This window comes from Taeniopygia guttata, chromosome 5, assembly GCF_048771995.1.
Source record: "Taeniopygia guttata chromosome 5, bTaeGut7.mat, whole genome shotgun sequence".
Classification (NCBI taxonomy): Eukaryota; Metazoa; Chordata; class Aves; order Passeriformes; family Estrildidae; genus Taeniopygia; species Taeniopygia guttata.
The window spans coordinates 25,793,316-25,815,547 of NC_133030.1; the positions used below are offsets into that span (position 1 = coordinate 25,793,316).

At 42.0% G+C, this 22,232-nt stretch overlaps 1 protein-coding gene across 1 annotated transcript; it reads left to right on the top strand.

The window, feature by feature from the left end:
• Window positions 1-187: 187 nt before the first annotated feature.
• Window positions 188-21,099, top strand: C1QTNF4 (C1q and TNF related 4). The gene is made up of 2 exons (XM_030274175.4): window positions 188-334; window positions 19,566-21,099. Exon 2 carries the CDS (start codon window positions 19,571-19,573, stop codon window positions 20,672-20,674), a length of 1,104 nt encoding a protein of 367 aa, XP_030130035.4. The 5' UTR covers window positions 188-334; window positions 19,566-19,570; the 3' UTR covers window positions 20,675-21,099.
• Window positions 21,100-22,232: the final 1,133 nt, after the last annotated feature.

The window sequence follows — 22,232 nt, forward strand, 5'->3', positions numbered from 1 at the left end:
CCTGTGTGCGCTCGCACGCCTCCCCGGCCCGCAGCGCCCGCGGCCGCCGGCGCCTCCCGGAGGCCGCCCGGGCTGCGGCGGTGACAGGGGCTCCAAGCCCCTCGCCCCGCCGCCCCCTCCCCTTCTCCGCTCCCGCCCGCCCCCGGGCCCTCCTCCCGTCACTGATTCGGCGCCGGAGCCCCGGGTGCCCGAGCCCCCCTCCCAGCCCGGCCCCGCCGCCGCCGCGGCTCCCGAGCTGTCAGTGCGCAGGCAGCGCCGCGGCCCCGCTCCGCACCGCGCTCCGCACCGCGCTCAGACGCCGCCGCCGCGGAGCCGCCGCCGCGGGGCGCAGCAGGTACCGTGCCGGGGGAGCCGCCGCCGCTGGGGCCGGGCTGCGCCTGCAGGGCCGGGCGCGGAGCTGGGATCCCCCGCTCGGACAGGGGCGATGGGAGCGGGGCCGCGGGCGGGCCTGGCCCCGGCGGCTCCTGAGGGGTGGCCGGCGGTGCGGAGCGGAGGGACCGTCGGGGTTCTGGCGGCGGCCGCCGCCGTCCTGGAAAAGGGGGCTGCGCTCGGGGCGCCCTGCGGTGTCCCAGCCCCTGGCCCTCGGGGCGGCGGGCAGGGCGCGGGCGGCCGCCCGGGCGAGATGCGCTCCCTCCGTTCCCACCGAGCTGCTGGACAATAGCGGGAAATGCCCGAGTTACCCTCCCTCACACCTATCATTCCCAATATTAAATGGCTGTAGAGTTTATGTGGGAAAGGATATAAAATTTTGGCCCCACTTGTCATGGAGCCGAGGTAGGAAAAGCTCTCAGGGATTCACCATGGGGAAGAGCATCCTGGCAAATTACCACAGGGACAGTTTCTCAGGTGGGAAATAGCATTTATCTTGCATGGATCTCTGGTTTCTAGGTAGAACAAAGTCTCGAGGGTTTTACCAAGAGTAGCATATACAACTGAGTCTGTTATGTATGATTTTCTGTTAGATTATGTGATTTAATTCTCTGTGTACTTGGCCATCCCTCTGTCGTCTCCTCAACCCACTCTGTAAAAGCTCCCAGGGAAGTAGGTCAGTATCTCCAGATGATATTTCTATTAGACACTGGTGTGTTTCTGCACTGCTGACTGACTAGAAGGCAGCATTGTGACCCTTCCGTTTATGCACATTCTGAATGAGCCGAGCTTCAATTATTCATTCTGATGCTATTGCAACCTTCTGCAGTTTCTCTTCTCCAGGGACACAATGTGTAACAAGAGTTTGAAACACACCAGTGAGGCTGCAGTCCTATCTTGGCATATGGCAGCTGTTTCCTTGTCTAGCCATTTTTAAGGATTAATTTGTAGCACCAGGAGGAATGTCAAGGAAGAATGAGGATTCCCAATAGAGCAGCATTACCCTGTGCATTCTTTCTGTTTCCCTCTAAAAAGCTATAATTCAAAGTGCTGAATGGTTCGTGGACTAGGCTCTACAGATGAGTTTTGTATTTTGTCTCTGAAAGGAGCAATGCCTTCAGAGGGCATTTGTTTACCATAATGGAGAACCTATGGCTTTGATACAGAATTGGTTTAAATCTGACAATTTGTTGGTGTTATAGACATTTTCTGTTTTGAAGGTGAAAAAACAGATGCAGCAATAAAATACATTGGAACTAGAGATTTGGCGCCAAAACTCAGAACCCTGTTTGTTGTTGTTTATGTTTTAGTTGTGTTGTTGTTATTTATATTTTACTTGTGTAGTCACCTATCCATTCTGCTGTGCTCTCCATTCATAAACTGTGAACTATTCATATTTACCAAATACAGAAGGCTGGGTGGGCCCACAATGGCAGCAGTTATACTTGTGAAAAAACAGAATAACTATCCTGTGACTTGTATTCATGTAGTGCATGATAGCTTTTATAGTCTCCATTTTAATAAAAGGTATATTTTGGGCGAGAGCAGCAAGGTTGCCTGTTCATCACCAGCTCTTGGAAGACTTACTGTTGTATAAAATAATCTATAACCTTTTGTGTAAAGTAACCTAGATGAACACAGGCACACAGAGAAAAATGATATATCAAAGGTGTAAAGAGACAAGATGGTTTGAACCTTCTGTGCAGAGCACCCTGTAATACAAAGACCAAAAGAAAAAGAGGCCAGTGCTAGCAGAAAATGGACAGCCAGTGAGCCTCTGAGTGATCACTGTCATCATGACAGAATTTCACCCATTCTTATGGTTAGTTATAGGCAGAAAGCATTGAAATGAATTGATACTATTAGTGACAGTAGATTTCCAAGGAGGTGAGTATCTCTGAGAATATAGTATTTTCAGCTGAGAATTATTTGCCTCCAAGAGATACTCATCTCTGCATTGACTTTTAGGCAAAAGAATAGAGGAAAAAAAATAGGGTTTGAAATTGCTATTGTCTTACAGATGCTCGAGTCTAGGGCTTTGTTATCAGCATCTGAGGTCAGATGTTAGGATTTGGTGGGTTTTACTCCTGAACTCTTCCATGCAGCTACCTTTTTAAATCACCAAAATATGAAGCATATATTCTACTCCAAGGCACACAGTTAAGGAAAATGATGTTTCACTGAATTGCAGTTTACTGACTCATCTATAGGGGTGAAGTTCTTTGTACTGTCTTGGAAGACACATTAAGGCTTGGCAATTTGATAGCTCATCTTACAGTGTTTGGAATACTGGCTCTGATCTCTGAGAAGTAAGCCTCTTCTTACTACTTCTCGTTTGGCACTCAGAAATTTAGTATAGATCCCATTGGCCATCCAATCCAAGTGGAAGTAAAGTCAGGACTTTGTTTTTCCTTTCAGTTTTTCTGTACCTTTTGCTTTGACCCTCTCCTAGATAAGGACATTTGTGTGACGTTCAAATGAGATAAGCCAGTATTACACAACTGCTGTGCTGCTGGTGCTCTGTGAATACCAAATCTACCCCTGGGTTCTTGTCCCTAAAAAGCTTCTCTCTAGTTATAAAGCTTCTCTTTAGTTTCCTCCAGACAGGTTAGAGAACAAAGGAGGAATTCCTGCTGCATCTAATCAAAGGTCTGAGGTCTCCAGCGGAGGTAACACTGCCAGAATCAGATGATCACAGAGCAAGCAGTAAGTCACTACTCCAGGGGCTAATAATTGATTACTAGGGCCCCACTGGGAAACAGGCAAAATTTATAAAGCCTTATTTCTCCCTCTTTACCCTCCAGCTGGTTAATTTGCACCATGCATGTTTTCTGCTGTGCCAGGGCTTCTGCCACAGTTCCAGGAAAACTGTCGTTAAGGAATTTGGGGTCACTGTGGTAATGACAACTGGAATAAGAGTCAGGGCTAGACAAGAGAGTTAAGCCTCTGTTATTAGCAGGAATACCAGATCATCTTTATTCCAATGTACACAAAGGCTTACTGTCTGCAATGTGCCTGCTTGTGACTGTCATGGCTGGTGTTAGCTCTGAGGAAAAGATCCTGCAGTCATTGGTCAAGAGCAGATGCAAAGGAATGTTTAGTCCATTGAATCAACCAGCTGCCTTGGTGCTGCCCTTGAAGTATATGCTGCTGTTGTAACTACAGTTACAATGCAATAAATTAGAATGTAATAAATTAGTTAGAATGTAATAAATTAGGACATTTCTGTCATACCCCTAAATCTATGAAGAGAAATGGTCACATCTTTCCCAATTGTTTTGTCAGTATTCCAGCAGGTTCTATCAGAATTGGGTTCTGTTCAGTCTATTAAAGGCTATTTGTAGAAAAAGAGTGGGAGATTTCATTTGGGTTTTGGGTTTTTTTAATGTGAAAGTTGACATTTGTGACTATGGTTAGCACATTAATGCAAATATTTGTTTTGGTGAGGCATGGGGCATAGCAGGTGCAGGAGGCTATATGCATGGTAAACATGATTATCTGAATAGGCAGATCTTCTTTAAATAATATCAGAAGATTCAAAGCTCATAATATGTATGCTTTTAGTATGTGCCGGTCCTTCAGAGAGGCCACAAGCTGCTTAACACTGACACAGTAGCTGCATTGGGGTGACCTGGATCTGCTTTTATTCAGTGTTTTCCTAGAGGTCCTGGATGGTAATATAAGGAGTGGGTATAGCACATTTCAGGGACATAAAACTGTGATACTTGAAATATGCAGGAGGAAAATACTAGAATTCAAAATTTTCCCAATAAATTGGAATACCTTCTCTAGGAAAAGAGCTGAATTAAATTCTGTAGGGATAAATACAAGGTTATACAATAAGGCAGAAATTACCAACCAAATAAGCACAAGATAGAAGTAAATTACTAGGTTGCAACTCCACAGAAAAGAGTATGTTATGATAGATCACAAGCTGAATATGAGTCAATGTCATGCTGTTGCAAATAAAGGCAAACATCTTGCTAGAATATGTAAAAGACATGGAAGTCTGGAAGACATGAAGCAATCCGTTTGCTCTGAGGCCAAATCCTCAGCTTGGGGGCTGTGCAAAGTTTTGGTTTTTACACTTTGAGACAGGTGCAATTCAATCAGAGGGAGTCCAGAGGAGGGCAGTAGGACTCATCGCAGGTCAGAAAAATGTGACCTGCAAGATGATTTGGAATAACCGTAATTTTTAGACCAGAAATTTGACAGGGGAATATAACAGTCTTCAGATAAAAAATATATGAGGGAATGATCTTTTCTTCAGGCTCATGGTGGATGGAGCAGAAAGCAAGAAGCAGCAGAAAGTAAGATTATTTTAAACCACAAGAATAATTTTCTAGCACGTAGGATAATAAAAACAGTTGCATATTTGATATAGGGAGGTTCTAAAGACATCTTAAGAACAGGTTAGACAATCATCTGTGAAGAATCAAATAAGGCTAGTGATCCTGTAATGGGAAAGTACCTTGGACTGTTCAGTGTCTTAAGTTCTCCTCTAGACCATTCTTCTATCGTTTTATTAAGGTTATCATTTCATGTGAATGAAATAAAAGAAGTCTGCTGGCCCTGTTCTGATGTTTGTCTGATATCCAGGGGTAGCACAGCACCAAGCCCACAGACCAGCTCTTTCTGAAAAGAGCCTGAAAGAAGTGTAAGAGCTTTCTAGAAGACAGTTAGAAGAGGTCTCTCTTTCTGGGAGAAAGGGGAGGAATGGGACATGCTGATTTCCCAGGAGCAGATGCTTGATTGAGTTTATGAATGCTGAAAACAATGCTATGGAGGAAGAAAAAGTAATCAAGATTAGGAGTTACTAAAATTATCTAAACTGAAAATACAAACTCTTCTAGTATTTTATTCCTTGAATGAAAGGCTGTAGTCCAAAAATGGTTTTTAGATGTAAAATGAAATGAAGTAATGGAATTCAGAATAGGAATAAAATAAATCATAGTCCTATGATTTATATTTTTAGGCATTTATCCAGGGAGAGAAAATCTAGGTCCTGTAGTACTCATGGTTTAACATATATTGTTTAATATAAATGGAACAGACAGTCCCCTGTGCATAGTGAAAAATCCTGGATCTCTGTGAGGAGACAGGTAGAAAGAAAAAAGAGAGCAATGATGAACACTTTGGAATGCTGAAGTGGTGGGCTGCACATAAGATCATGAATAGAACAAATTCTGAGTCCAACCAAATAATTTTTAATCCTCTAAAGGGAGAGGGATTTTTCTCTCTCCTCAGGCTTTAGACCTTTTCACTCAGACAAAAAGAAAAGCTCTTGTACTGAGAGTAGTGGAAGTGTTTTTATAGCAAGCAGGCAATAGGGATTTTTTTCTGTGAAAACAAGTACTCTCTAGGACTGAAAGAGAATCTGCTGGAAAGAATCTGTGTTGAATGAACAAGTAAAGGAGAAAATAAAGAGTTAGGCTGCACTTTTTAGTAGTCTGTTTTCATGGAGCTGTTGCTCAGTGAACATATCAGAATAATAATCTCTCATAATTTAAACAGTCTTACGCTGGAATTGTCCATAAATTGATGGAAATCCTAATTTTTTTTATTTACTCTGGGACACATGAGCACAAACCATGACACTGTATAAGCTGTGATGGACTTTTCCCCTGCCCCCATCTTCCATTACTGCTAAAACACCTTTGGAAAAATTATTATATGCTTAGAAAGCCAGCCACTTGATGCCCCAGATATTTCAAAGCAAATTCACATCCCTTCCACTTAAGGACTGAGCAGTGCTTGACATCAGCTTATACCGCTTTGCCTGAGTTTATTTCATCATTCCTCCTCCCATCCTTGCTTTTACTGTCTTTACTTCTCAGATGAGTGTGTGAAACAGTCTTTATTTGAGAGACAGAAAGGGTATCCAAAAGAAGACTTACTGTGATCCAGTGCTAAAGGAAATTTAGCTTTGGAACAAGGTGGTTTTGGAAGGAGATAAAGCAAATATAGCTAATGTAAAAAAAAAAAAAATCCTATTTTTACTATTAGGAGAAGACAACAAGGTGAAAGGGTTATTCTTCAGGAAACTTGTATGGAAATCTGAGACATGCTGTGCAGAAAAATACTGAACATGCTGGAGAGGGTTCTGCAGATGGTAAATGTTTCTCCTGGTGGAAAATGTTGATAATTATCTTGAAAAGGAGGGATGTTAGACAGAAGTAGCTACAAGGAAGGTAGGGGAATGAAAGAATTTCAATAGAGGATGCACTGTCTTGAAATATGAACTCAATATGAATGTTTGGGTTTAGGTTGCATGACAGGAATTTCTCTATGTGGCTGTAAGGAAATTGTGTAGGCTGTTGCAAATGGCCCTTCCACAGTATGAGCTGAGTATTTAATGCAAAGTAATGATATCCAAGCCTGCTTTAAATGAAGCATCTGCATAGCTGGGTTCAGGGCAGCCATATCCTTCATATTATTTATATTAGGTCCAGCTAGAGTCTAAAAGTCAAGTAAAACCTGCCAATGCATTGCTGCAGTTGTTATTTCAGTATTTTAACAAAATTATTTTCCTATGAGCAAAATCAGAGGCAACGGCTTCAAGCTGTCAAAGGCAATTTTGCCTGGGAGGAACCTGGCTGGTCACGGAGATGAGCCAGGAATCTGTGAGCACTTGACAGGACTGAGAGCTTCCTCCTTGTGAATGAGGAGCTGATGAGTGAAGAGCAGAGTCCAGCAGTGCCTTCTGTTGGCAATGCCAAATCCTTCTACCAGCAGCTCCCCAGTACAGGCAGAGTTTTGCAGAAATAGTCACACAGGCATTTCTGCTGCCATGATGAGGGGACTGACGTTTTTTAAATACTGGAAGCAATATAAAGCTAGAAAGCAGATATTGGAAAAATCTTGTAAAGGTATGTATGTATTGAGGGCATTGCTCAGGAATGCTTCTCTCTGTCCCTCCATCCAAGGCTGTAGATTCTGTCTTGTAGGCGGCAGCACCTCTGTGTCAGATTGTCACAGAAAAATCCAGGTTCAAAAACTTGTGAAGTGAAAACTTGACTTATGCAGGGTGTTGGGGAGGAACTTCACAGTTCCCTGTTGAAAAAGATGACAAGCTGATTAATTCAATGAACCAAAATATACTAAATGTTTTAAAAGTGGAATCAGTGATTTTCTGATTATATCAAATATCAATTCACAGTCTTGAGTTTTTTCATTTGCAAAAGCTATAGCCTTCTGTGAAATAATTGCTAGTAAAATGGTTAAAAAATTGAAAGAGCTCAGGTTCCAACTGTCTATAGATTTTCCTCAGAGAGGTCTGGTCACAAGGGATTTGGCAGGTAAGGCTGAAAATGGGGAACTACACTTTGCTGGTTGGCTAGTTGTGAAGTGTTAGTATTAATAAGGATGACAATTACGAATTCTGCTGATTTACTTTGCTGCTTTTAATTGTGTATTTGTAGATATAAAAGAAAGGTTGCTAGTGGGCCAAGTATTGGATAAACCTGATTCATTAAAAGCACTTGATATTGAAGGTCACTGTATGTATTGAAGAATTTCAGTGTTCATCAAGGACTTCTGTTCCATACCAGGGGAAGTCCCTATCTCAAGGGGTCTCAACTGTCTGGTGACAAAAATGAGAGTAGTCCCAGGCAGTGATTATTCTTTCAGTTATTGTTTCTTATCTGTCTACCAATTCACTGGGTACAAAAGCAACAGGATTATCATGGATAATAATTTTTTATTGTGAGGAAAGAAAAAAAAAATCTTTCTTTTCATGGAAGAAATTCTTTCTTGTGAGGGTGATGAAGAACTGGAACAGATTGCCCAGAGAGGTTATGAATGTCCATCCTTGGAAGTGCTCAAGGCCAGGTTGGATAGGACTCTGAGCAACCTGGTCTAGTGGAAGGCGTCCCTACCTATGGCAGAGGGCTGGAACTAGGCAATCTTTACGTTCTCTTGCAACCCAAATCATTCTATGATTCTATGATCCAGTTAAACAGCTTGAGAACAGGACCAGAAAAAAGACTTATTAGCATATGTGGACTTTGACTGACACCCCTTTTTCACCACAGAGAGTCTTCATTCAGGTCTGCATCCTGATTCAGTAGGAGGATGAGAAGAAATGAAAGTGCCAGAGCAGAGATGAAAGATAAATGGATCTTAATGCCTTTTATCACCTTCTTCCCTAAACTAGAGCTCAGTGAATTTCCAAATTGAGATGTTGCCGCATGTTGACAGTGTAGAGCAGCACTGCGGTGCAATTTAGTGTTCTCTGGGTTTCTTTACAGTAATGAAACAGCAGGGCATGAAAAGAAATGAATGTGGGTTTTTGGCTGAGTGTGATGGCAGATGTTAAAAGACAGCATGTTTTCCTGACTTACCTGTCAAGACACGCTAAAAAACTCACAAAGAAAGCAGCATTCCTGTAGGAAAGTGCCCCAATACATTGAGAGATTTTTCAGATAGATTTGCAAAGCCTACTGTCAGAAAACAGTAGTCAGTATAAAACATAGCATTAGAAGTTGATTTATCAAGTGAAGTAAAACTAATCTCATTTTTTCTGACAGTTTTCAGTTAACTGCAGATTGTCAGGATGGAGACCAGATTTACCCACCTTGAGAAAATTTTTGGACCGCTAAATCAGACAGTGAGTTCAGACATAACGATGAAACAAAAATGGTTTTTGTTGTCATGGCATGTAATACTAACTGGCACTCAGCTATCCATTAATTCCCATGGGGGACCACTGTTGGACTCCACAGGTTTATCCTAACTTGAGACTTGATGATTAACCAGCAAGAACCAGCATATTCCCTTTAGCTTTTACTCACTTGGGTGATGTGGCAGGTCTTAGAGAAATGTCTGGAGGATAGCATTCCAGTGCGTGGGGGAAGGGTTTGAAAACAACTTCTGCAGGTGCAGAGTTCCAGGAAAAAATTATGATTATTTGCCCACTGAAGTGAGAAAGAGAGAGAAGGTATGGCTATGCATCTGTAAAAGAAAACAGAAAAGAAAAATCTCAAACTTGTTATTTGATTAGGATCTTACATTGCAATTAAATTAAAATCATATATTGACAGATGCAAAGTGCAGGAGCACAAATTCACAGAAGGAAAATTGAGGACATAAAACCATTACAGAGAGGACAACTGAAAAGCCTTGAGAGCACACCACAGGTTCCAGTATCTCTTGTAATATCATCACAATTTCCAGGTCAACAGACTTCAACAGGAAGGTGTAACACAAAAGTTGTAATTCCTCTAACGCCAATTGCTTTCTATTTGCTACATTTTTGTTTGGCTCAGGTCCCACAGGTTTCTATTAGTTCCTGGACAAATAAACCTACTGTTAACAGTTGTTTTCATTCTTAGTGAGGAAATGAGAGAAGAACATGAAAGAATCACTGCAAGATTTTGCCCAACTAATGGTGCCATAGCGTGCTCCTTGATGACTGGGAATGTGAATGAAAGTGGAAGGCAACAGGGAACAGGAAGGAAAGCCTGTACAGCCTGTGTTTAACTGGAATATTTACTCTCATCTTGATGACCTCTAGTTTAATGTCTCTAAGTATTTGTTACAACTAAGCATTTAAAGAAAATTGACAAATATAGCATTAATTCTTAGAAGAGCCCAGGAACCTCCTCTTCTGGTGAGCGTGATTGGAGGATGAAAATATTAATTCAGCTGCACTGAAGCAAACTCTTGCTTAGGTCCATAGAGGAAAGTGTGGTTCAAAAAAAGTCAAATATCTGCCTATACTGTAGGCGTACTTACCTATACTAAACACCTACTGATGTTCTCTGAACTGTTGCTGGACTTTGATTAGTTAGCAGAGGGAGTGGAGATTTTCCTGAGAGCTAAACCTTACTTCACTGGAAGGAAGTAGTGTCTAAAAACTGCTAGAAAAAGCTATGATGTGTAACAATAAAACAGAAAGAATAAAGGGGCTGGAATTCAAGTTGATTTCAGAGTACTGATTCCAATGTCATTCTGCCTACCTAGTGTTTCCACTCTGTCACTCACAGCTCAGTTTACCCAACCGACTTTAAAGCAGAGATTTATTTCTTTTTAATGTCCCTAAGGATTTGAACTATCCTGCCACTTCAGGAAAGCCTTAATAAGCTTGTGATCAGTGAGGTTGTCCAAACAGTTTTTCTTTCTGTATGAGCCCTTTAAAGTTCTCAGGCTTCTTATGTTATTGGGAAAAAATTATTTATCTTTTTCCTGCAAAAACTCTTACTAAAAGAGAAAAATTACGGCAGTAGTCTGGGATGCTGAACCCATCTGAATTTTCCGTAGGTTCCCAGTTTTTGTCTCCAACCTAGAAAAATATTTTGTAAACACTTCAAAGTTTTCTTCCTCATTGCCTCTTAAGAGTCTCTCATTTGTACAGTCATTGACTTCACCTTCTCCTTTAGCACTGCTGTGGTACTAACTTGGTCATGCTTGTTCATTCCAGTTCTGTCACATGATGAAATAAAACCATTTTATTTCATAGAATCTTGTAATGGTTTGGATTGGAAGGGACCTTAGAGATCATTTAGTTCCACACCCCTGCCACACACCTTGCACTAGACCAGGTTGCTCTAAGCCCTATCCCAACTGGCCTTGAACTCTTCCAGGGATGAGGCATCCACAGCTCTCTGGGCAACCTGTTCCAGTGCTTCACCACCCTCACAGGAAAGATCTTTTTCTAAATATCTAATCTAAGCTTATCCTCTTTTAGTTTAAAGCCATTCCCCCTTGTCCTGTCACTACATGCCTTTTTGTCAAGTCTGTCTTCTGCTTTCTCATAGCCCTTTAGGTACTGGAAGGCTTCAATAAGGTCACCCTGAAGCCTTCTCTAAACTGAGCAAATCCAACTCTCTCAGCCAATCTTCATTGAAGAGGTGCTCCAGCCCTCTGGTTATCTTTGTAGCCCTCCTCTGGACTCATGCAAACACCTTTAATATCCACAGCCATCATATTAATTTTAAATATCTTAATCCAGGTGATAAGTTTAAAATAAAAACCCTGTAAATAAGTCTTGTTCATTTTTAAAAACTTTTGCATTGGAATAGCCTGAATTGCACTGCTTGTAGTCAGCATTCTTTCTCATTAGGTATCTGTCATCCCAGTAGGTCTGTTGCTGGCACAGTCTCTGGCAGTGTCCTTTTGCTTTACGGCAAAAACACCCAGGACTTTGGTGGGAAATTCCTCCTGCTACATGGCTTCTAGCCCAGCCACCTGGAGCAAGGAAATTGCCCTCTACTCCATCCTCTGAGTCTGCCTTTGGGGCCTTCCTCTCTCACTCTCTTAACTTTATAGTATTCACTGCCAAAGTGTCAGATACTTTCTATCAAAATATCTCCTGGTATTCCAAGCCAAACTCTTTGTTAATCCTTTTTGTCAGTGTGGTCTCCCTTCTGGTGCAGCAGTATGATTCGTGCTTGGAGAGATGAAATGCTCCAATAGTGCCTTCCTTATTCCACAGTCTCAGCATCTCTTGTGAACACCAAGAAAAAGAAACACACACATAAACCAGGTTTAAAAAGGTTAAAAAATGCTTGGAGCTGAGAAAAGAGATGGTTTAACTTTGGCATTACTGTAACTGTAGTGGGATCCATGTGAAAATTCCAACTGTTGAAATGGTCTTAGTGTTTTATGTCTAAAGGTAGCAATGTTAAATAAACACTGCACAGCAGCAGACTTGGTTTTCTCAAGATGTGGTTTCCCGTCTCCTCTGGCCTCTGCTTTCACAGAAGCTGTTTGTTTGAACTCCTTCCCATCAATGGCTAGGTTTTTTCACTGTTTATTGCTGGTGTGATTTTGATGATTGCTTACCAACAGCTGGTTTAACTGCATATGCCAAACAACTTTACAGTATTCAACACATTTTATGAACTACAGTGTAAACTCAAATGTTCTAGCAGTGTTTTCTGTTTTTTCACTTCTGGCCAGAGTATATTTCTTTGCTTTGAAGTTTTAGTCCTGTTTTCTTGAGCAGTATGTACATGTGTAATATGTTTATGTAGAAAAGGACATAAAAAGTCATTACATCTTAAAGCATTAGTTTGCTGGAATAACTCCTTGCTCCCACCTAGGATTTATTCAGCCATCTTATCTACTAAAACACCATTTTGTCTAAATTAATGTATTTTAAAATGTAATGGTAGCCAAAAAGGAAGATGGAGTGTGTCACCCTGGCACTTCAAATGTGTATGAAAATTTTCTTAAATTATGTTAAAGAAGAAAAATATTAATGTCAGAACACTCATATTTTCATTTTGGTCAGTGAATTTACATCATTTCGCATAACATCATTTTAGCATAACCACAGTTGTTAGGACTTCAGTTGAAGTTGAAGTTTCCTCATATTCTGAAATGCAAGGTAATAGTAGTGGTTTCTGCCAAAAAAGTCCCTCCATTTCCATTTCCTGAGTATGGCTGGAGTTGAGGCACTTGAAAATAATTTTTGGCTCTTCACAGATTTTTGAGCATGCAGAAGCTTTATTATGTTAAAGGACTCTCCTTTGACTCAGGGAAACGTTCATAATTAAGCACTTTCTATGTTAATGCCATACATGTCTGTCATTCAAGGTGTGACATATAGTTTTCAAAAGGCATCCTGAATTCTTCAGACAATGTTTTACCTCCTAGGATTGTGTCAGACTTAAAAAAACAACACATTCATCAAAAGCAGAGAAAGGCCAGAGCCATAAGTGAATCACTGATTTTGTTACTCACGTACTCTTAGACAGATTTTGCTTTTGAGGATGTGCTACAATTATTTTCTCTTTGATGTTGGAAGAACTGCTGCATTTGCATCATTATCTGATGTTCTTAATCTGTATTGGATGAGTGGAACAGACAGTATGTGGTATCTTGGGAAAAGAAATCTGGTTAACTATAAGTCCAAGAAGGATGTTCATTACACAGGCTTTCACTGATTCAAATAATTGAAACATTTGCAGCTGTCCTTAAATATTAGGGTGAGAGCTAGGGAGAACAGGGCTTTGCTCTTGCAGCTTACAGGATTTTAAAAACCTTTTAGTAACAGCTGATCCAATTGTACTGCTTCAATTTTGTTTCATATCTCACTCTTCAGTGATATTCCTGGCAAAACTCCCACTGAAATTAAAGGACTCTTGCATAAGGTAGGGCTAGGGAATCTGGATAATTAATATTTTGGAATAAAAAGAAAACCCTTGTGGGTTTCACAATTAGGTCTGTCCTGCAAGTGTAGAAATGGGGTGACCTTTCTGTTGTTGAATGTCCTTTTGTAAATCCATGTGTCTCAATAGAAGAGTAAAACTAATTGGCTTTTCACTGGTGGATTGATTCTGTTCCAGGACAGAAAAATCACCTCCAGCAAACTCAAAGCTATTAAAATTTCCTGGGTCATGCAAATGGTGAATTCTGACTTTCTTTTCAAGAAAGTTTTGCAGCTCTTGTTCTACTATGTGAGTCAGTACCACTTTAGCCCCTTCTTTTCAGGTCACTAATTAAATGCCAGTGTCTTTGAGAATTGTTTAGCCACATCATGTGTTTTGTACCTCCTATTCCAAAATTAGTTTCTTGACTTCTCTGTGGGCTTCTGTCCCTGCTGGTACTGCCTGAAGTAGAAGCAGTAGCCTTCCTAGGTTATCCCTTGGGTATGCTTAGCTTCATTCTATGCTTCTGTGGTGTTGGGATAATAAGGAATGGCAGGGTAAGGGCCAAAGGGCCCTGATTCATGTGTAAATGTAATGAGAATAACACAGCTGCCACATGCTGAAGACCCATTTTCCATCTCTAGCCTGGATCTTCCACCTCACTCTTCAGTTTTAAAACTTCGATCAGCTCAAGGCTGATGCCACAGTGTCCATGGCCAGCTTCACTTCCCCAGTGCTATCTCTTCCCTGCCAGAAGAAATTATACCAGTAAAAGAGATTTGGGCACCAGAAACAATTTTCGGGGGAGGAACAGGGCATTTTGGCAGCTTTATCTTTCAGAACTACTATGGCAATACTCAAGTCCAAAAGCTGTCATAAGCCTCTGTTTATAGAGCCCCTTTAGCTGGGTGTGTCTTCCTAGTGATTAGCAATTTATTCTTAGACTGGTTTAGTTTGAGAGGCAGTTATTAGATACTTTCCACATTATTTTTAAAAGAACCTAAATAGTGCTGAAAGTGGTGAGTGGAAGCTGTCAAGGAAACAGCTTGCTAATGGAAGTGCAGCATAATTAACTGCCTTATTTAAATGACTTGCTTTTGGAAAGAGCTGATAAAGAAGGGACAGCACCAGCAGAGGGTCTTTGCAACTGTACTGAGTGATCCAACAAGTGACCTTATTACAGAGAAATTATCATTCAAACAGAAACAAGGATAGTGGTCATTTGAAGGCCCATGAGGTCAGATTCACTACACACATTAAATTTGGTCTGTTTTTTGTCTTTCTGTGCTTTTTGGCCAGCAGTGATGTGCTTCCAGTATCCCCCCCGGCTCCTGGATATGCTGAACAAGGTCTGAAGCACAGGCAGCATTTCAGAAAAGCGGGCTTGTTGCTAAAAGTGCAAATGCCAAATCTTTTCCTGTCATTTGCTGTCTCAAGAGCACGCAGCCATGTCACAGTCATCCTGGTTCTCCATGCAGCCACACCATGGTGATCAGTGGAATAACAATGTGAATGAGCATGAGCCAGGAACATCAGCCCTTATAAGTTTCCCTTTAGGGCTTGGTTTTCTGAGCTGGAAACTGGAATGAGCCTGCCATACTAGATGTATCACTGCAAAAATAATACTGCTGAACCAGCAACTGGTTCACGAGTGTGACAGTTTGGGATTTAGTTCTTGGTGGGATATTAGGGTCTACTAGTATTGTTTAAATGGCAGCAGTAGCCAAGTGCTGTACAGACTCGGGAAGAGAAGACAGTCATTGCCCTGAGGAACACACAAAGTAAGGAAAAATAAAGGCAGCATGGAAGCAGATGCGTAACACTTAGGTATGGATTAATTGTTTAATTGAATATGCTGCAATTTGCTGGATGGAAAATAATGTGTCTGTTAGACCTGCTGTTAGCTGGTTAATTCCTTGTAAGTGCTATGGCTAGAGTTATTAGGGAGTGAATTTTAAATGCAAGAAGTAGTAGCTATGAGATTCAGTTACAGAAGCAGGAATCATGACTTAGGGAGTCTCTAGTCCAAGTTCCTGCTGAAAGCAGGGCCAACAGTGAGTGCAGACTGGGTTGCTCACAGCTTAATCCAGTCTTGTTTGTAAACTTCCAAGGATGGAGATCTCTCAATCTCTTTGAGCAAACTGTTACATTCTTAGTTGCCTCATCATGGAATTATTTTGCTTACATCTGGTCTGAGTCTTCCCCCTTGGATTTAATGACCATTGTCTGTTATTCTTCCACAATGCTCATCAGCGCAGTACCTCACACTGTCAGGAGCCACTAAAGGCATTGGAAGGTTGCTACTAGATTCCCCCCAAAGTTTTCTCTTTTCCATGCTAAACAAGCCCAGTTCACTCAGCCTCTCCTTGTCGGGCAAGGACCTCAGCCATCTTGGCTGCCCTCTTCTGGAGTCACTCAAGTGCCAACTAAAGAGCGATAATCACAGTCTCTGGTTCCTGGCTGTGTTCTGTTCTGCACCCCAGAGGGCTGTAAGCCTTCAGTACCTGCAGGGCACAGTGTTACCTCAGGTACAAACTTCTGTTCTCCTCGATCCCTAGATCCTTTTCAGATCCTTTTCAGACAGATTTCCAACCAGTCAGTCACCAGTCTGTACCAATGTCAGTCTCAGATTCAGTCAAAGAGAGAAATAGAAAGTTTCCAACCAGGCAGGAGCCTGGGAATCTGTTAGACAAGAATGTAAATAAGAGTTTTATCTCCTTGTTGGTCATATTGTTTATAGTTAAGTTCTATCACTGTGCCTCATGCACTCTGCACCAATGGTGTGCGTTGTTTGCACTTCAGGACCAATGGAATTGGTCCTCAAGAAGCTCTGTATAAAAGAGCAGTGCATTTGAATAAACCAGAGTTCTACTCTCACAACATTCTGAGTCAGAGTCTCCTCATTCCCGTCCTGCCTCAACAGCGACATACCAACACACTGGTTAGTCCATCCAGGTACAGTATTTTGCATTTATTGTCACTGAATTTCTTTTCAGTCCATTCCACCAGACTATCTGGGTCCCTCTGAATAACAGTTGCGCCTCCAAGTATATTGGTTAACCATCTGTTTTGGTGTCATCTGCAGTCTTGATCAGTGAGCATTCTTTCTGCTTCTCAGGGCATTGATAAATAATATTGAAGAGGACATCTGGAACTAAACATTAAACACTAGTTCTCAAGCCTGATAATCCAGTCAGTTTTTCACTTTTCTAGTAGTCCACTTATCTAACATCACAATTTGGTTAGAGGAATGCTCTGGGAGACTGAAACAAAAGCCTTGCTAAAATGCAGGTGACATCCACTGATCTCTTCCCACAAGATGGGAATCAGTTTGATTAGTCTATGCTCAATTAAATAACATGTGCTAAATTACATGTCCTTTGACTAAAAGTGTGTTCTAAGAAGAAATTCCATGAGTTTCTCAGGGGCCAGAGTGAGGGGCTAACTGGTCAACTACCCTGTAGTTTTGAAGGTAGTGTCACTTGTCCTTTCTGAAGATGGGTGCCACATTTGCCTATCTCCAATCACCAAAGTCCTCCTCTGATCTCCATCACCTTTCAAAGCTGACAGAGAGTGGCCTCAAAATGACATCGCTCAGCTCTCTCAGCAACCTTCAGTGCAGCCCATGGGGGCCTGGAGGAGCAGGCTAGGTCAGGAAATACTGAGATGTCGCAGGCAGAATGGGAGCTTCAGATAAAGTTTATTAGAGAAGCCCTCCCTTCACAAACAGAAGCCACAAGGTACAGAAAGGACTCCCTTACTTTCTAAAATGTTTCTGAGAGAGCAGCCAAGGTACAGCTGGATACAGTCTTAGCCCCAGCATTAGTCAATGGTTTATATCTAAAGAGTTACACAGGTGTAATTGAGCTTTTATATGACTTCATCCTGCAGAATTAAGGATGGCAAACCAAATATATTTATATAAATAAAATTATTTATTTTAATTTATTACAAGAATGATTAGGGGGAAAACCCCTAATCAGAATAATTTACTACACAGTATGGATCACTATCACTACTGATTTAGTGCACTATTTTTGAAGCAATTATATTAAAACAATTATATTCAAAGTAGCAGAATAATTGTTAAGCAGAGATTGATGTTATTCACCCATACCAACAACTGGGAAAATCTCTGTCTTTCAGCCTCAAGGAATAACCTTGAGAAGTGTCCCCACTGAAGGGAAGAATCTTCACACACCTTAGGGAGGTATGCTAGAAATCTTTGCTCTGCAAAAGTGATACTGGCCTTTATAGTATAAAGTGATTGACTTTATTATGCATTCAAAATAGGAATTTTTTAGATGATGTGTTCTCAGGCTTAATCAGCAAAAAATGCTTTCTGCTGGAAAATGTGTTGGCAGCTTTTTAGTTTCTTCTTTTCAACTTCCAAATCAGGACCTGCGCATCCTTGCTGCTCCCAGCCTCGGTCAGGGAGCCTCAGTCTTGCATGTCCTTGTGGTGTGGGTGAGAGTTTGGTCAAGCTGGTCTCAGCATTCTTCAGCACTAAGAACAGCAGTGTTATCCTTGCTCAGTGTAATCACTGATCAGCAGCCCGTCCTTGCTCCACTGAACAGCAAACTCTCCTTGCTCAGCCCTTCACTGACAAACTTACAAGCCTGCTTAGGCTGAGAGCCCTGCTACAGATGTCTGTGAGAGAAGTGATCTAAGGTAAAATTGGGACATGGACGGATATTTCTTCTAGTCTTTGCTAGTGTGCCATTTTCATGTAATTGAGAGTTTAATTTATTCTTGGGTTCTTATGTATTAAAGCTGCAACTCAGATTTAAGTTTTATTTTCAAGTGTGAAAGAGCAGGGGTCAAGCTGAATTCCTGCTGGTGATTGATTCTCGATACAAGAATAAGTATCACACCTTGCCAAAGCAGGATCCCTTTATCACCTCTCAGACTATGTGCATTCTGTCTGCTTTACTTCTATTACTAAGCCATCTCAAATTATTCAAATATTTACCCCTTTATCCTTTTTAATGCAGGATTTGTCTTCAACCCTCCCCCCTCAATGAGTTGCATGTTTTGATTCTGTTCTGCTGGTCTGTGAATTCATTGTTTGCGGGCTGGCAAGGCACCAGTTTGGGGGTGACAGATGGAGCAGACTGCAAACCAGGCAGTTGCCTCCTAGCCTAAATGATATTTTAATAAGCACAGAGAGGTGACAGAGAGAGAAGCTTCTCACTGGAATGACTGGCAGTTTTGTTTCCAGCCTGAAAGCACCAATAGATTATTTTTGGCCTCAGTCCAAAAAAAAAAAGATTCCGCAGAAAATCCTATTAGCTCCTAACTTTTTTAGGGGTCAAAGAAGTTTTTCTGTCTGGTTTGTTATCCATTTAGGGAGTTGTTTCCTTTATGCCATTTTTGGTACTTCAGTTTTCTCTCAGGAATTGTACGCTTTAGGAGACTTTCTTTTTACTTACCATTTTGGTTTCCTTCTTATTTTTTATTATTTCAGCAATTTTCTCCATTGTCTTCCTTCCCTAGACATTCCTTCGTCATATTTCTTTATACTTTTCACAGATTCATGTTGGAATAATGGGATCTAACAACTTTCTTGGCTTCCAGCTTCCACATCCTGTGAAACAACTACTGCACTGTGAGGCAATGGCATCTGCATGGGAATCTCTAGAGCATATGTCCTCTTCTCCCTGCCCTTCAGCTATGTCTCAGTTGTATAATACAGGGTTTGTATAGGGCTTTGTTTCATCCTTGGTCTTATAAATAAAAAAAGGCACAACAAAAGGGAGCTCTGGCAAATCCCCAGCAGGCTCTGAGATCCCTCTGCAGGGTGAGCAACATGGTGTTTTGCAGACAAGCTGTAGGATAGTTAGGCTTTCAAAGAAGATGCTTTTTCTTTCCATGAGTACAGGTTAAAATAGGACCATCTCTCACTAGGAAAGTATAAAAATGGAGCTGGGATCTGAACTATGGTGTGGTCCCATACACTGCTCAGAGAACACGCTGGAAATTTCTCAGTATTTGGACAAAGCTCTTCAGGTTTATTTAGCAATATTCAGTCTAGATTTCAGCTCATGTGTGAGCTGTAAATTAATGCTATTCCTGCTGAAACATGTTTCTTTTTTCTTCCAGATAAAATGATGACACTGAATGTTCAGATCATCTTCGGCCTCTTTTGCTGCATGATTTTTCTTCCTACAGATGGCTTCCCAGCAGACACCAGTACTGAATTTCGCTCTGCTTTCTCTGTGGCCAGAACCAGCAGCATGGAAGGGAGCTCTGAGATGGTGATCACCTTTGATAAGGTGTATGTGAATATTGGCAATGATTTTGACCCCAAGACTGGATTGTTCCGCTGCCGGATCCCAGGAGCCTACTACTTCTCCTTCACGGTTGGGAAATACCCAAAGAAAAACTTGTCTGTCATGCTGATGAGAAACAAGAATGAGGTGCAGGTAATTGTGTATGACGAACATCACCGCAAGGAACGCAAGGTGGCCAGCCAGAGTGCCATGCTGCAGCTTGACTACGGGGACACAGTGTGGCTGCGTTTACATGGAGATCCCAAGTACGCTCTTTACAGCAATGTGGGGCCCTATACAACTTTCAATGGCTACCTGATCTATCCAGACACTTCTGCCTTCTTCCAGAATGCTCTTGACTCTAAAGAGCTCGGGCCACACCCTCACACAATTCAGCAACTTCCCAGAGAGCAGAATGAAGCTTCACAGCAACACATGTTGCCTGACCAACCAAAGAGGGTGCAAGACCCTCGCTCTGCATTTTCTGTTGCCCGCTCGCAGAGTCTCCTGGGGACAGATGAGAAGCAAACCCAGCATGAGCCAATCACATTTGATACAGAGTTCGTGAATATTGGAAAAGATTTCAATTCCTCCACTGGCGTCTTCACATGCCGTATACCTGGTGCATACTATTTCTCCTTCACCATTGGCAAAATGCCCTTTAAGACTATGTCAGTGAAACTGATGAAGAACCACAATGAGGTGCAGGCCATGATCTATGATGACAACCACTCCAAGAGGCGGGAGATGCAGAGCCAGAGCATCATGCTGCCTCTGCAATATGGGGACACTGTTTGGCTCTACAGCCATCAACATGATGGCTATGGTGCCTACAGCAACCATGGCAAGTACATCACCTTCACAGGCTTCCTCATCTATTCAGAGGCTCAGCCAAAGTGGCTTCCAGGTGCCAGCTCACCTCAAGGGTCAAACAATTAAATGCAGATGTGAAAGGAGCATAAGAAGAGCCAAGGTGCCATGAACTTGAGTATAGCTTCCTCTGAATATCATACTCTGCTTTGAGCATGCTGTCATGTGTCCAGTGCTTTCCTTACGCTGCACGCTTGTGCCCTGTCAGCAGGGCCATTGCTGTGTGTGCCATTCATTCCTAGAGAGGCCTTTTGGGTTGTAGCTGTGTGTCCCGTGTTGGTGTTTGATTAACATAAAAGCATGAGGTAGTTTTGGGGCAGGGGTGGGGCACTGTAGTGAGATGCTGAGGATCAGAGAACTACTGCAGTCATGATACTGCAGATCTCCAGCATCCAGAGAGAAAAGGGTGTGGTGACTTTCCTTGTTTATCCAGAGAGGGAATAAGTGTAATGAAAATGAATGTAATAAAAATACAAAAGATGGGAATGTTCTCAGTTTGGAGTTTATGCTACTTTGTGAGACTTGTGTGCTTGTCATTGGCTGAGGTACCAACTCAGGTGAGAGAGAAGCATGGTAATTGTGTGAGCTGAGGATGTGTTACTGAGCCAGTCTGTCTGTGTACACTCTTTAATCATTTGTCTGTGTGAAGGGTTGGTACCTCTTATGATTTTATTGCAAGTTTCACAGTGGTTTGTGCTTTTCTTTATCTGATGTAGATGAAGTCAAGAAGGTGTGGTTGAGAATCTCAGCTTCCATTTAATGTAAAGAATACATTTAGAAACAAACAAAAGAGCAGGCTTCTTATGGTGAAAGATAAGGGCTCAAATCTGTGAATGGACCATGCTCTGAAAGCCCAGAAGCAAGGTAAGTAAGAAGAACAAGAAATCTGTCTTTAAATATCTAAAGATTAGGATCAGGAGCAGGCTCATAATACCAAGTGTGAGTAGTACCACTCCAGCAGTGGCACTGCTGACCCCAGAAATGAGCCCCTTGAACACAAGGGTGCTGCTGGCCCACCTCGTGCTGCACTGATAGCCTCCTGCAGGCGGGGGCAGAGGAACCGCGGGTGATGTGTTCACCATTTCCAGTGGTTCTGTACGTGCCGAGTTCCACCGAGAGTTTGCCCTGTGGAGAGGCTGCTGTGGCTGTAGCGAACACTGTTGTGTTCCTACAGTCTGACAAACAGAGGGGTGGGCAGCCGGCGGGATCTGCTGAGGAGGTAGTGGGAGCACAGGAGACTTCATCGTAGCACCACTGGTGCTGTTTCAGTTGAGCTAAACTCCGGGTTGTATCCCAAAAATACATAAACTGCAAACGTGCATCATCCTAAGCATGTACATAGCTTCAGGACATCACTTCAGTGTACTTTATAATCCGTTCAACAGGCAGCAATGCTCTAAAACTGCTCCTAACAAAATCCTGAGTTCAGAGCAGTGTGTTGGCATCTGAGTCACAAGCCAACCCACTCAGCCTTTTTCCATTTATTCGCATGGCTCAGGCTGTACATTCTCCAGCAAGACAGCATTTTTATGCACCAGTGGCCATCTCAGCTCAGCTTTTTGATGATACTCTGCTCAAACTCACTGCCTCTGTCTCTCCATACATGTCCTAGACATTAAAGACTGGG

Coding starts and splice junctions, on each gene's coding strand:
- C1QTNF4 (XM_030274175.4), top strand. CDS start 19,571: ATGATGACACTGAATGTTCAGATCATCTTCGGCCTCTTTTGCTGCATG.